At 42.5% G+C, this 15,656-nt stretch overlaps 1 protein-coding gene across 1 annotated transcript; it reads right to left on the bottom strand.

The window, feature by feature from the left end:
- Nucleotides 1-546: 546 nt before the first annotated feature.
- On the bottom strand, nt 547-2,587 carry LOC116374298 (prolyl 4-hydroxylase subunit alpha-1-like). Its single transcript, XM_031825919.1, has 4 exons — nt 2,186-2,587; nt 2,016-2,084; nt 1,554-1,650; nt 547-1,055 (listed from the first exon to the last, which is right to left on the bottom strand). The coding sequence occupies exons 1-4, from the start codon at nt 2,294-2,296 to the stop codon at nt 985-987; spliced, it is 348 nt and encodes a 115-aa protein (XP_031681779.1). The 5' UTR covers nt 2,297-2,587; the 3' UTR covers nt 547-984.
- Between the last annotated feature and the right edge of the window lie 13,069 nt (nt 2,588-15,656).

The following is a 15,656-nucleotide window of genomic DNA, read 5'->3' as shown; positions in this document are numbered from 1 at the left end:
TAACAGTGCCATTTGAGCATGTGTTGAATCACCTGGTTTTGCTTGTCTGACAGGTGTGTTCTTCATTCCATATGTTTTGTTCTTGGTGACGTGCGGGATAAACTTGGATTCACTAACACAACGTGCCATTGGAACACAGGAGTATTGGTTGCTGAAAATGGGCCTCTGTACGGCTATGTAGATATTTCATCAAAAATCTTCCGTTTCCAGCCACAATAGTGATTTACAACATTAACAATGTCTACACTGTATTTCGGATCAATGACATGTTATTTTAATGGACAAAACAATGTGCTTTGATGGTTTGAAAAACAGAAAATCAGAATTGACCTCATATATATCTCAGTGGATTAGATTATATGAGAAATCAATATCTGGGTTTACACAGCACATATGAGATCAGAAAATTGAACTTTTCAGCCTTTTTTATCATAGCAATTCCTCTACATTAGTTTTTACCTCTTCTATTTTCTCGTGTGTGTGTGTGTGTGTGTGTGTGTGTGTGTGTGTGTGTGTGTGTGTGTGTGTGTGTGTGTGTGTGTGTGTGTGTGTGTGTGTGTGTGTGTGTGCGTGCGTGCTTGCTGCAGATTAAGTGGATGCAGCAAGCAAAATATATTCTGTAGTATGTATAGAGGAACAGTGATTCTTGGTCCAAATATTTTATTACTCTGTCTTCTACAATGTATTTTAAATTGATCATGCGGATCTAATCAATCACGCAAACTACTCTATGGACTACCCGCTAACAATATCATTTTCGACAATCACTGTAAAAAATAAAAAAAATGCCACACAGTTCAAATGTCAGCTTGGTATTGTTGACATCTTGTCCTGCTTCACTGCACAAACACTTGAAAGGTGCTTTTGTGTGATTCTGTGCGTCCCTCCCCCAGATGGCCCAGCTGAGGCCAAGGAGAGTAACAATGGGGAAATGTGCAGGAATGTGTAGGTAAACTGAGGGGAGAATCCATCCTGGCTCCAGTCTCAGTCCATCTGGGACAAAGAGCATCTTCTCCTGAACTCCTGTCCGTGGGCCCGCACCCATTTATTGGCAACTAAAACCAGGGAAGAAATAAGAGTCAAGTTCTGTTCATAATTTTTTTTGTAATCGCTCATTTACCCATTATATTATCTAATTATCTTATCACTTTATACCATTTTCCCTTTATTATGTACTGGTCAGCTGATAGGTTGTTTTCCCATCTGACTGTAATGCTGTTAACAGATGTTATGGCTCAAGTTCTCTCTGTACCCTTCTGCTTTAAAGTACCATCAATGTACTCTACTTGTGTCTTGGCAAATGATTATACCGGTTACTTACATTACTAAATATATATATATATATTTGAAAACATTTGTTTTGATTATTACATCTCAATAAGTGTTTTAAATGTTATTTTTTATATTATATGGATTATTATGTCTTAATTTCAATAAAATTGTAATAATAAGTGATGAGATTTTGTCTTTCGTCATGACAAAAAACTGTTTTCTAACTTTTTTTTCAATGTTATTGTCCATACTATGAGGCATAGGTTTTGATGGGAACGTACCCCATTTATTGCCCACAAATACAGGGCATGCAGCGTGTAAGGTCCTAGCGTCCTCCTCTCCATTCTGCAAAAGGTTGTACCACAGCACCGCTGAACCCTATAGCAGATTACACAGGTAACAATGAGTTCACGGATATACCTCAATTCAGATCTACAAGCACTACTTACATGTTTTACTGGCTTAGGGCAGAGATGCACAGCTCCAGTGCTCATTAAGGACCACCTATAGTGTATGATACTGATTTCTACCTGAGAAACTAGGTACATGCACTCTACTGCCAATCAGTGGCATTAATCAACCAGTTCAGGGCCAGGGAAAACCATAAAGTGGCAGAACTGTGGGCCTGAGTTCTGCATCGCTGGCTTTTGGACAATGCACATGGACACCTGTAGTGTTTAACGTTGCTGTCACTACCCATGTAACCATGAATGATGATGATGATTAGTCAGCTTTGAATGTACCTTGTACGGTCGTAGAGCAGCTCCTATATCAGGGAACACAGTCGATCCACCCACTTCCACATCACTCATCTGACATGGATCAGAAGAGGGAGACATTATGTACAACACAGTCACATGTTTCATTACTTTGTCACGTTTTAACCAGAGATATCGATATACAGAGATCTTACATAGATTAAGATCGTTGCGATCCTGCCACCCCTCGTCATGTAGTCTGTGTCATTGGTCAGCTGTGGAGCATAAGAATATTCCTTAATATGCTTGTTGAACAAACAACACATACCATTATCAAATTATTTTAATGCTTACCTTGTTGTCGAAGTGTGGTTCATATTGGCCCCCAATCCCATAATTTGCAACCTGGAAAAATCTGACATTTGAGACATTTAAAAAATTCCACACACTAATCCCTTAACCCTGGCCGTATCCTCCAGCCAACACCCGGGCTTAACCCTGAGCTCTGCCTCAAGCTGTCACCTACCTGGAGCATCTCTGCTGCCTCCATGTCCAGCCCAGTCAGGTCAGCCATTCTCTGGGTAACACGGGAGATGACAGGGTTGTCCTCGTCAGCCAGCCATGCACTGGCCACACAACACAATGGGTTTAGATAAAGTCATAGGGTCACATAAGGTCAGAGGATATCACAGAATCTTTGGTCTATCCTGATTGTCAAGCTTTTACAAGTGGAACTTGCAAAAATAGAAGATGTATAGAAAAAAACAGAGGAAGACTTTATTGTGTATACAGTAAGTTAAGTTACACATTACATCCTGTCTGCTTAATGCATAGTGGAATTCAATACACTAATAAAAAGGCACTATTTTATAACAACATAAACACAACCAACCTTTTAGCCACACGGGTTTCAGCTGAAAATCTTTCCCCTGTCACATGGTCTGACACCTTTGCTCTGTCAAGCTTGGTCACAATGCACAACACAAAATTGAGTCCAAAAAAATAGACACTTGTGAATATATTCTTAGTAGTTTAAAATCAAGCTACAGTACCTTTGATCGGGATAGGTGTTTTATGGTCTCAATCTCCCTTTCAGATACAAGGTCATGATAGCGTATTATTAGTGGATGGTCCCATTCCTGCTCCTCTTTTATAGGGGCATAGATGAGTCGAGGGTTGCCTCTACCAGTGCTGTACCTGCACCGCAATGTCCTCTGTCTCCTCGGGGTCTGACCATCACAGAAACAGCATCTTTTATTCATACAGTCACAAGACAGGTAGACAATGAGTACAGAATTCATGGAAAAGTTCATGTTGGCACCTCAGAACCAAATCTTGTGTGAATGCTGAACTATGGCCAGCTTTGTTACAGGATGTTAGGGACAGACTGTTAATTTACATACATAGTATGTTGCTATTTGTAATTGAGTACGAGGGACTTGCCATTTTGATGCCCTCCCCTCTGCAAAGAGATTCGTATGAGGTTTCGCTTGCTGGTTTGATTAGTGTTAAGATGTCCACTGGTGCATCTGAGGGCAATGAGGGTGTTTGTGTCTGGCTCCCACACCGGATGCTCTCTCTCAGGGTTCTGTAGTAGGCCAGGTGCACCTTGGTCTGCATGCAACTGGGTCTAAGGGGAGGAAGTGTTTTGACAGACACACACTGTTATGTAGCACATCTTAGCTAACTCTCAAACTTGAGTCCAGATATCAAATTAACATGGTAAAATACTTCACAGGAATTTGGGCTCACTCTCTAGAGATTAACGATCACTGTATTGTTTTTGAAACCAGTGCATAAGAGAAACAACTGCTCCTTTATGTAACATAGGCCACATACCCATTTCCTGCAACTGTTGCGTCAGCTCCAATGCTAGAGGCAGGTTACCCATCTGAAAGGCTAGGGGACCCAGGTAGGTCAGAACCTCTCTCCTGGTCACCAGGGCTGGGATGCCATCCTCCAGCTGCCTGAAGGTCTCCTGGAGCCAGAGCAGGGCATACTGGAACTTGTGGTTCTGCAGGGCCACCATGGCAACGTGGAAGGAGTCATCTGGATCCAAGGGAGTCACATTTACCTGTCCTGTGAAGCAAAGCAAATAATGCTACGTTTTATTTGTACAGCACTTTTCATTGAAGACCGCTCTGAACACAGCAACAACCTTACAAATGTATAAAAAAAATATATGTATTTTATTTAAAAGGATATTGGTCAGATACTGTACAAGAAACACAGACTATTGGAGGCAACATAAGACTAAATGGCAGAACTTTAAAAACGTAACCCCTGTAGATCTACGCTCTTTGATCACAACATCGACTCAGCTAACGTGGAATTGCTTTATGATGGCTGTAAAAATGTATAATTTAGCTATTTGATTGGAATTTTAGGACCCCTATAGGTATAAAAAAATGTATAAAAAATGGATTGATAAAATATTGAATTTGGTCCCACCTGTTTTGAGCCCCACATATGCCGGGGCTTGCATGTTTTCCATGTTATTTTGGCATTAATACGTGTCACATATCAGTTTGCAAACATTGTAAAAAATAATCTATATATCATTGAGTTAATAAAGCCTCATACAAACATGGTCTCTTTTTTGTTTTCTTCAGTAATGTAGCTCCAAAATGCAGATGTTTCAGCCTAGCTCAGTGCTTTCTGTGGTGATGGGGCAAGTCAGCAGAAAATACGGAGAGTTGCGCCGTGATTGGCTCAGAGTTCTGTCACTCATGGGGACTTTACGTCACTGCCAAGAGTAAGAAGAGTCCTTGAACATTCTAGCCCTTCGGGGTCTGCCATAGAGTTACATTAGAAGTGCCCATCCAAGAAGGCTCAAGGTCATTGGCCACAGATAAAATGTCAAATCACGTTATATCTACAGTAGCTTTGATTGGACTGATCATGTCAACATCATACTTTCACAATCTTAGCTAGCGGTCATCATCATGAATCAAGTCAACAATCTACTGGCAAATCAATTTGAATCCTTATCATATGAAGAGAAATAATGAAATGGTTTGGAAGGAATCAGTGACAGTGACTGTGTGGTCCCAAATCTGGGATTAAATTCTTTTTAATGATAAACATTCAACATTGGCCCTGCTGTCAATGAAGCATGATTTGTGCCACGCTCACAACAACTGTTCACCTCGGAACTGCGAAATCTTGAACTCACTGAAGTCAAGTTAACTGGGAAGTCAGGAACAAACGAGCTCCGACTAGGAAAATACGTTTTGAATGGTCATCCAACTTGGAATTGTAAACCCGTCCTCCAGTTGTTTTGAAAGCACCATAAATCCAGACAATGCCAGACTTTGATGACAAAATTTGCCCCACGAAGGACAGGCACGCGAACTTCCTGTTCAAGACCAAAAATGCATTGTATGCTGCTGCATAAATGATGTAATATGCCAGGAAGATATGTATACTGTAGCTAAAAAAGTAATACTAAGTGTATGTTCTCTGTATACATCAATGATGTCGCTCTTGCTGCTGGTGAGTCTCTGATCCACCTCTACGCAGACGACACCATTCTGTATACTTCTGGCCCTTCTTTGGACACTGTGTTAACAACCCTCCAGACGAGATTAAATGCCATACAACTCTCCTTCCGTGGCCTCCAACTGCTCTTAAATACAAGTAAAACTAAATGCATGCTTTTCAACCGATCGCTGCCTGCATCTGCCCGCCCGTCCAGCATCACTACTCTGGACGGTTCTGACTTAGAATATGTGGACAACTACAAATACCTAGGTGTCTGGTTAGACTGTAAACTCTCCTTCCAGACCCACATCAAACATCTCCAATCCAAAGTTAAATCTAGAATTGGCTTCCTATTTCGCAACAAAGCATCCTTCACTCATGCTGCCAAACATACCCTCGTAAAACTGACCATCCTACTGATCCTCGACTTTGGCGATGTCATTTACAAAATAGCCTCCAATATACCTACTCAATAAATTGGATGCAGTCTATCACAGTGCCATCCGTTTTGTCACCAAAGCCCCATATACTACCCACCACTGTGACCTGTATGCTCTCGTTGGCTGGCCTCTAGGACCTTGTCCGCTGGCGCGGGATGGAACTACAGGGCCCTGATCTGATTTGCGCGAGGACGTCCGTAGGGAGCTAGCCTGTAGAATCGGTTGCTGTCAGTTTCATTCCCCAGCCCCTCCACTCCAACACCCATGGAGCTAGGAGGTGCTGCAGCGAGGGCGACCGGAGGAGGGGCCCTTTCCTGTACCAGCTGTGGTCGTAGAGGGCACACTGCTGACCGGTGCTGGAGGGGTCCTTCAGGGAGTCGAGACGCCAGGCCGAGCACTCACCCAGATCTCCCTGTTGGCCATACAGCATAAGGCGCTAGTCGATTCAGGCGCAGCTGGGAACTTTATGGATCGTGCGCTCGTGTTAAGGCTAGGGATTCCCCTGGTGTCGTTAGACCAACCTTTCCCCGTGCACTCCTTAGATAGCCGACTATTAGGGTCAGGGAGGCCACGGTTCCACTGGACATGGTAACGCAGGAGAATCATAAGGAGCGGATTAGTCTCTTTCTTATTGATTCACCTGCGTTTCCAGTGGTGCTGGGAATTCGATGGCTGGCTAATCACAATCTGGAGATTTCACGGAGACAGGGGGCTTTTCGAGGGTGGTCAGAGGAGTGTTCAGGCAGGCGCATAGGAGTTTCCATCGGTGCGACGATGGTGGAGAGTCCAGACCAGGTTTCCACTGTGCGCATTCCCTCTGAATATGCCGATTTGGCTATCGCCTTCTGTAAGAAGAATTACCACCCCATCGACAAGGGGATTGCGCGATAAACCTCCTGGTAAACGCTGCACTTCCTAGGAGTCACGTGTACCCGTTGTCCCAGGAGGAGACAGTGGCTATGGAGACATACGTCACTGAATCTCTGGGACAGGGGTACATTCGGCCCTCCACGTCACCGGTCTCCTCAAGCTTCTTTTTTTGTGAAGAAGAAGAAGAAGGGAGGTCTGCGTCCGTGCATTGATTATAGAGGTCTAAATTCCATCACAGTGGGGTTTAGTTACTCGCTACCTCTTATCGCCACAGCGGTGGAATCATTTCACGGGGAGCGTTTCTTCACAAAACTGGACCTTAGGAGTACGTATAATCTGGTGGGTATCCGGGAGGGAGATGAGTGGAAGACCGCGTTTAGTACCACATCTGGCCATTTAAAGTCCTGAGGAGGATAAACGAGGTGTGTTATAGGTTACAGCTTCCTACTTACTATCGTATTAACCCCTCGTTTCATGTGTCTCTCCTCAGCCCGGTGGTGGCTAGTCCCCTGCAGGACGGTGAGGTGCCTGAGGTCCCTCGGCCCCCTCTGGACTTCGAGGGGTCCCCGGCGTACACAGTACGTGCTATTCTGGACTCGAGACGCCGGGTGAGGGGCGTACAGTACCTCGTGGACTGGGAGGGGTACGGTCCGGAGGAGAGGTATTGGGTACCGGTGGGGGACATTTTGGACCCTTCACTTCTGAGGGACTTCCACCACCTCCACCCGGATCGCTGCGGCGGTCATTGTCGCCGGTCTACTAGCCGCCACTGGTCCCCTTTTCCTCTTCTGTTAGTTTAGTCTTATTAGTTGCACCTGTTTCTTTTTGTGTTTCTTGATTTTTGTCTACTTAAACCTGTTAGGCCTGCTTAGGTTTGTGCGGGATTATTTTGTTACTCTGTTGGTTGTGGATGTGTTTTCGTTTTGTTTTCTCCGGACTAGTTGTCCTGTGTTTGGGCTGGTCAGTGTTATGCACCCTGTAATTTGGCGTGACTGTTTGTGCCGGAGAATAAATAATTATTATTTCACCGAACCCTCTGCCTGACTCCTACCCACCACTCCTAGTGATAAGCCCAATGTTACATTAAAGGAAAGATACTACTAAAATATAACATATTTTGTTTTGCCCAATAAAGCAAAATAATGATTAATCTTACAGAAACCATCAAGCAATTGTGGCCATTGAATGATCCTTTTAGGTATATTGCTATCAAGAGAAAATGCCTAGGAAAATGACTATTCATAGGAGGCTTAAATTGCAATGGTCTGATTTACCAGAGTGATTATTTACCAAATGTTCCTAGACGTACAGTTCCCAGTTTAGTCTCACCTGACACATCCACTGTAATGATTTGCAGTTGTCTGTATATGTCCTGTAGACGTATAAGACCCAGTGCAACCCCATCCATGTCCTTCTCACTGGGGAGCCGCTGGGAGACCAATGATACATTAGCCAGGAAATCTAGATTTATGGAAAGGTTTAAACACGGCAGGAAAAAATGGAACAAGAGTTAAATGGACACTGGGTCTAGTCACTTTTAACACGTTCATATCCAAGCACACATCACTGATTTAGTAATGGAGTTGTGTAAGGCTCAATAAGTCTGCATACAAAATGCCACACTGTTCCCTAGCGCACTGCTTTTGACCAGTAGTGCACTATATTAGGAATATGGGGCCATTTGGGACACAACTTGGGTCTTGTAGTCACACTTAATATGTCATGACCAAGCATAACTGGTTTAGTAAGGGTCTTGTGTAAGCTTGAGTTAGTTTGAACAAGGTTATTTAAGACTCACTTATACAACCAATAATTATAATAAGGTGAACATACAGTTGAAGTCGGAAGTTTGCATACACCTTAGCCAAATACATTTAAACTCTGTTTTTCACAATTCCTGACATGTAATCCAAGTAAAGATTTCCTGTCTTAGGTCAGTTAGGATCACCACTTTATTTTAAGAATGTGAAATGTCAGAATAATAGTAGAGAGTGATTTATTTCAGCTTTTATTTCTTTCATCACATTCCCAGTGAGTCAGAAGTTTACATACAGTGGGGCAAAAAAGTATTTAGTCAGCCACCAATTGGGCAAGTTCTCCCACTGAAAAAGATGAGATAGTGTACCTATGATGAAAATTACAGGCCTATGACAGACAAAATTAGAAAAGAAATCCAGAAAATCACATTTAGGATTTTTAATGAATTTATTTGCAAATTATGGTGGGAAATAAGTATTTGGTCAATAAAACCTCAATACTTTGTTATATACCCTTTGTTATATACCCTTTGTTGGAAATGACAGAGGTCAAACGTTTTCTGTAAGTCTTCTGTAAGACTGGCTAGGCCACTCCAGGACCTTGAAATGCTTCTTACGAAGCCACTCCTTTGTTGCCCGGGCGGTGTGTTTGGGATCATTGTCATGCTGAAAGACCCAGCCACGTTTCATCTTCAATGCCCTTGCTGATGGAAGGAGGTTTTCACTCAAAATCTCACGATACATGGCCTCATTCATTATTTCCTTTACACGGATCAGTCGTCCTGGTCCCTTTGCAGAAAAACAGCCCCAAAGCATGATGTTTCCACCCCCATGCTTCACAGTAGGTATGGTGTTCTTTGGATGCAACTCAGAATTCTTTGTCCTCCAAACACGACGAGTTGAGTTTTTACCAAAAAGGTCTATTTTGGTTTCATCTGACAATATGACATCCAAATGTTCTCTAGCAAACTTCAGACGGGCCTGGACATGTACTGGCTTAAGTAGGGGGACACGTCTGGCACTGCAGGATTTGAGTCCCTGGCGGCGTAGTGTGTTACTGATGGTAGGCTGTGTTACTTTGGTCCCAGCTCTCTGCAGGTCATTCACTAGGTCCCCCCATGTGGTTCTTTTTCTCACCGTTCTGGTGATCATTTTGACCCCACGGGGTGAGATCTTGCGTGGAGCCCCAGATCGAGGGAGATTATCAGTGGTCTTGTATGTCTTCCATTTCCTAATAATTGCTCCCACAGTTGATTTCTTCAAACCAAGCTGCTTACCAATTGCAGATTCAGTCTTCCCAGCCTGTTGAAGGTCTACAATTTTGTTTCTGGTGTCCTTTGACAGCTCTTTGGTCTTGGCCATAGTGGAGTTTGGAGTGTGACTGTTTGAGGTTGTGGACAGGTGTCTTTTATACTGATAACACGTTCAAACAGGTGCTATTAATACAGGTAACGAGTGGAGGACAGAGGAGCCTCTTAAAGAGGAAGTTACAGTTCTGTGAGAGCCAGAAATCTTATTGTAGGTGACCAAATACTTATTTTCCACCATAATTTGCAAATAAATTAATTTAAAAATCCTACAATGTGATTTTCTTGATTTTTTTTCTCATTTTGTCTGTCATAGTTGAAGTGTACCTATGATGAAAATTACAGGCCTCATCTTTTTAAGTGGGAGAACTTGCACAATTGGTGGCTGACTAAATACTTTTTTGCCCCACTGTACACTCAATTAGTATTTGGTAGCATTGCCTATAAATTGTTTAACTTGGGTCAAATGTTTCAGGTAGCCTTCCACAAACTTCCCACAATAAGTTGGGTGAATTTTGTCCCATTCCTCCTGACAGAGCTGGTGTAACTGAGTTCGGTTTGCGTGCTCACACACGCTTTTTCAGTTCTGACCACAGATTTTCTGTAGGATTGAGGTCAGGGCTTTGTGATGGCCACTCCAATACCTTGACTTTGTTGTCCTTAAGTAATATTTCCACAACTTTGGAAGTATGATTGGGGTCTTGTCCATTTGGAAGACTCATTTGCGACCAAGCTTTAACTTCCTTACTAATGTCTTGGGACGTTGCTTCAATATATCCACATAATTTTCCTTCCACATGATGCCATCTATTTTGTGAAGTGCACCAGTCACTCCTGCAGCAAAGCACCCCCACAGCATGATGCTGCTACCCACATGCTTCACGGTCGGGATGGTGTTCTTCGGTTTGCAAGCTTCCCCCTTTTTCCTTCAAACATAACAATGGTCGTTATGGCCAAACAGCTCTATTTCTGTTTCATCAGACCAGAGGACATTTCTCCAAATGTACGATCTTTGTCCCCGTGTGCAGTTGCAAACCGTAGTCTGGCATTTCTATTGTGGTTTTTGTGCAGTGGCTTCTTCCTTGCCGAGCGGCCTTTCAGGTTATGTGGATAAAAATACTTTTGTACCCGTTTCCTCCAGCATCTTCACAAGGTCCTTTGCTGTTGTTCTGGGATTGATTTGCACTTTTCGCACCAAAGTACTTTCATCTCTAGGAGACAGAAGGCGTCTCCTTCTTGAAGGGGTATGACGTCTGCGTGGTCCTACGGTGTTTATATTTGCGTACTATTGTTTGTACAGATGATCGTGGTACCTTCTGGCGTTTGGAAATTGCTCCCGAGGATGAACCAGACTTGTGGAGGTCTACAATTTTTTTTCTGAGGTCTTGGCTGATTTCTTTTGATTTTCCCATGAGGTCAATCAAAGAGGCACTGAGTTTGAAGGTAGGCCTTGAAATACATCCACAGGTACACCTCCAATTGACTCAAATTATGTAAATTAGCCTACCAGAAGCTTCTAAAGCCATTACATAATTTTCTGGAATTTTCCAAGATGTTTAAAGGCACAGTCAACTTAGTGTATGTAAACTTCTGACCCACTGGATTCTGATCCCTATAATTGGAAAAATTACTTGTGTCATGCACACAGTAGATGTCCTAACCGACTTGCCAAAACTATAGTTTGTTAACAATACATTTGTGAAGTGGTTGAAAAACGAGTTTTAATGACTCCAACCTAAGTGCATGTAAACTTCCGACTTCAACTGTATCTGCATCATCAATCCATGAAAACATGAGGTTGTATTAACAAACGCACATCAACAGCGGAAGTGTGTCTATCAAGCAGATAGATACTATGTGGATACTGTATACATCTAATGATGTTAATTTAAATTCAAGATATTAGATCACTACCTGCAATATATGAAGAACATGTCTCGGTAACTTGTTCCACGATGTTCCGCTCCAGCCTCAGTCTTCGCACCAGCTTGAATGCAGTGAACGGGTTGCTGATGTGTTTTTCCAGATCCTCTGGGAAGTCTCCAGAGGCATTTTCACAGGCTTCAACAACACTGTGTTTGATTATTATAAAATATGATTAACTGAAAGCCCATTTATAAGACCAGCAGCAGAGTATGTAGGAGTTATGGCACCAGAGGCCACAAAATAAAAAGAGAAAATACATTCTGTTTTGAAAAACCAAGTAACTCCTAGATTACGGTCGAAAAATTTTCATTTTCTTTCAACAGCCACATACTATATCTACATGTCCACCTACCCTGGTGAAGGCCAGAATGAGGCCGAAACCACACATGCAACATAAAAAAAAAAAATCATAATATGAAGATTTCCGACAGCAGTCTAGGAGTATTCCGTTTTTTTTCTCTTTATTGCCAAGAAGATCAATAAAACAATTCAAACTGATTCCAACTCTCTTTTTAGAGGACTTAGACTTAATGATTGTGCCAAAAGATATAACTTTCAAGTCGGAAACTGGGTACTTCTGATTCCTCAATGGATAGATGAGGTTAATTGCTGAATATTATGTGACAAAGTGGAGATTTCCCATAAACCCACTACCCTCTGCACTGTCACCTGTTAAATCGGTCTATGCATTGTTTCTGTGCTGTGATGAAATCTCTGAGGCTCTGGATGAGGCTCCGCTCAATGACATGCAGTTCCATCATGTGATCTGTCAGGAAGGGGAAAAGGCCTTTCCCAATGAATGTCATCTGACGCTCATAGACACAGAGGTGCACATACACTAATAGTGAATCCTCTTTAAACACAAAATCTGCGAATGACCTCAATCCTGACTTTAAAGTTTTGATTCAGTGAATGTGCATCTAAAAAGTAACATAACTTTACCTGTAGAGGAGTAGAACTCAGTCTCTTCAGCACAGAAAGTCCAGCCTATCAGCAAGAATAAAATCACACGTCGAAGACAATTTGATTCCATTTCCTGGCCAGTTGCACAGCTCTAGCCCTATTTTAGTAAAACTCCAAATATACCCAATGTATATGTTATATATACATTAAGGAATACCCAATGTTGATGTTAAACCAGCAAATACAATCGTATTCTTCTCAGATTCCAAGACGAGAGTCCAACGCAGAAATGATGTGGTAAAACACAACCACTACGTTCTGAAAGACTACTCCAAAGTCAGTCTAGAAGCCAAACATGTCCACGTCAACGAGTCTGGTCAAACCCTTGCATCTTGAGTCACCTGCACCTACAGTTTTCATAAAGCACAGTCATGGCAAATAGAGGATCTTTTCATTCGCACTAATCTCAATTGAGTAACCTACTGTACAGTTTAAGGCCACAGATTATGGCACTAGTAAGAGCATGCTAGCTACATTGTCTATCTCTTGTCTACAGCATTTGTAAGACAGAGGTAGTAAAGTGCCAGGAAGTTGTGCAAAACCATGTAGGCGCTAAATCCCTACTACTGTAACTCCCTGATGGCCTATGTGTCATAACACCTAAGTAGAAATGCGTATTTAGCGTTGAACTGAACCAGGGTTATGGAGATACCACCAAGGGCTTCTGTTAATCCTTTAATGACAGGGTGTGGACATGGCTTCATTTATGGTGAAACACCAGAAGACATAAAGCCATGCTTAGCAACATGAATCATAGGCTGAGTCCCTCTTACACAAACTCTTCAACTCTCTTACCCAACGCATTTACTCTGTTAGGGTGTCATCTGTTTGTCTCAAATGAACCACAAAGTGCACCCTCATCAACATACAAACCTGTCATGAGAGGATCTCTAGGGAATTTTGACAGCAATTTGACATAATATCCAAACAAGGCTAAGGGAGCGGTAGAGAGAGAGGTATTTATGAGTGTGGAGGGACAGTAAATTAGACTTGTGCGGTAACATTAACTTCCTGTGTTCAGTCAATACTAAACTAAAATCACATGGTAAGCTGCCCCACAGTAAGGGCAAGTTATGGAACAAGACAGCTTAGCGATATCATGGCAGAGAGGAGGGAATGAGACCTTTACCTGTAGGCCCACAGCTGATCTCATCTATGGTACATGGGTTCCCATATACACTGAGTGCACAAAACATTAGGAACACCTGCTCTTTCCATGACGTAGACTGACCAGGTGAAAGCTATGATCCCTTATTGATGTCACTTCTAATTCTAATTCAAATCAGTGTAGATGAAGGGGAGGAGACAGGTTAAAGAATGATTTTTAAGCCTCGAGACAATTGAGAAAATAATTGTTTATGTGTGACATTCAGAGGGTGAATGGGCAAGACAAAGATTTAAGTGGCTTTGGATAGGGTATGACAGTAGGTGCCAGGCGCACCAGTTTGAGTGTCTCAAGAACTGCAAAACTGCTGGGTTTTTAAATGCTCAAAAGTTTCCCGTGTGTATCAAGAATGGTCCACCACCCAAAGGACATCCAGCCAACTTGACACAACTGTGGGAAGCATTGGAGTCAACATGGGCCAACAACCCTGTGGAAGGCTTTCACGACCTTGCAGAGTCCATACCCTGACGAATTGAGGCTGTTCTGAGGGCAAAGGGGGGTGCAAGTCAATATTAGGAAGGTGGAAATGGAAAATGTTGACACCAACACTACTGTAATGAGTTACAGGGTAAAGGCTGAGATGTTACCAAATCACAGTCTGCTCGGAAATGTGTCCCTGTCCATGAGCTCTTGTCAGAGCATTCTCGAACAGTGTTTTAAATCATCAATGTGACATGCGGAAAAACACTCAATGTTTTCAGTGTGGTGCTTAAAAAGGCTTCACATTTTAATAGTGAATGTCTGACTGACTTTCGCAAATTGAGAGGCCGTGTTTGAGAGTCTCAAAACCGTGATGTAGCATGGGTAAATTGTGACTGAATGATCTACAAATAATATTGAATAGTTATTTTGTAGGTGATTTGACTAGTCAGTCTTGACTCGTTTTTAAATTCGACTGCAATGTTGAACACGCCCATAGAGTTTGGTCAAGTTCCCCTGCTCAGACATTGCATCCATCCACCAATGGTTGCGTACCAGGTCATCAACTTTCCTGTTGGACACCACATTGCTATAACATATGATACTTAAAATACATATCCAGGCGTTGTAAGATCTGGCATGCATCATCAACGCCTGGGCAGAGGAACACGCCCCATGTGTGTCGGAGTCACCGCTTTGCTACAATTCTCTGTTGTGAACAGTTGGGATGTGTTAATCTGGAAAACATGTCATCCTTACTAGGTGGTGATGGTGGCATGGCTTTACATTTAAAAAAAACATTTGATTTATCTAGGCAAGTCAGTTGAGAACAAATTCTTATTTACAATGACGGCCTACACCGGCCAAACCCAGACGACGCTGAGCCAATTGTGTGCCTCCCCATGGAACTCCCAATCACGCCCGTTTACATACATGAATAGCCTTTCTCAATGGTGGAGGTGATGACATTATGAAACAGTAATGTTACACAACTTTGTTCACAAGGTTACAATATAGGCCTTCCAATGTAGCCTGGTCTCATATCTGTTTGACAATGACTGACAAGGAGTTGGCAGGATAGCACAAACAGACTGACCCTCTAGTGGCAAACTCCTGAAGTGGTTCATATCGGATGATGACTAGTCCTTTTTTCTTGCACTTAGATCATGCAGGCAGCGTTGATAGGATTTATCAGGCAGTCAGATATAAATCATGAGCTTTAGCCAATTTTAGGCTAATTTAGAAAAATGTAATCATAAAATAGGTTAGGGCTAGGCAAAACCTCATAACAACTTACATTTGACAGAGCCGTCAAGAGATCAGCCATCACAATAGTGAATGTAGGCCTACTGCAC

The sequence above is a fragment of the Oncorhynchus kisutch genome, linkage group LG6 (assembly GCF_002021735.2).
Source record: "Oncorhynchus kisutch isolate 150728-3 linkage group LG6, Okis_V2, whole genome shotgun sequence".
Classification (NCBI taxonomy): Eukaryota; Metazoa; Chordata; class Actinopteri; order Salmoniformes; family Salmonidae; genus Oncorhynchus; species Oncorhynchus kisutch.
Note: the sequence above shows the minus strand (reverse complement) of the source record. Positions and strands in the feature narration are given on the sequence as shown.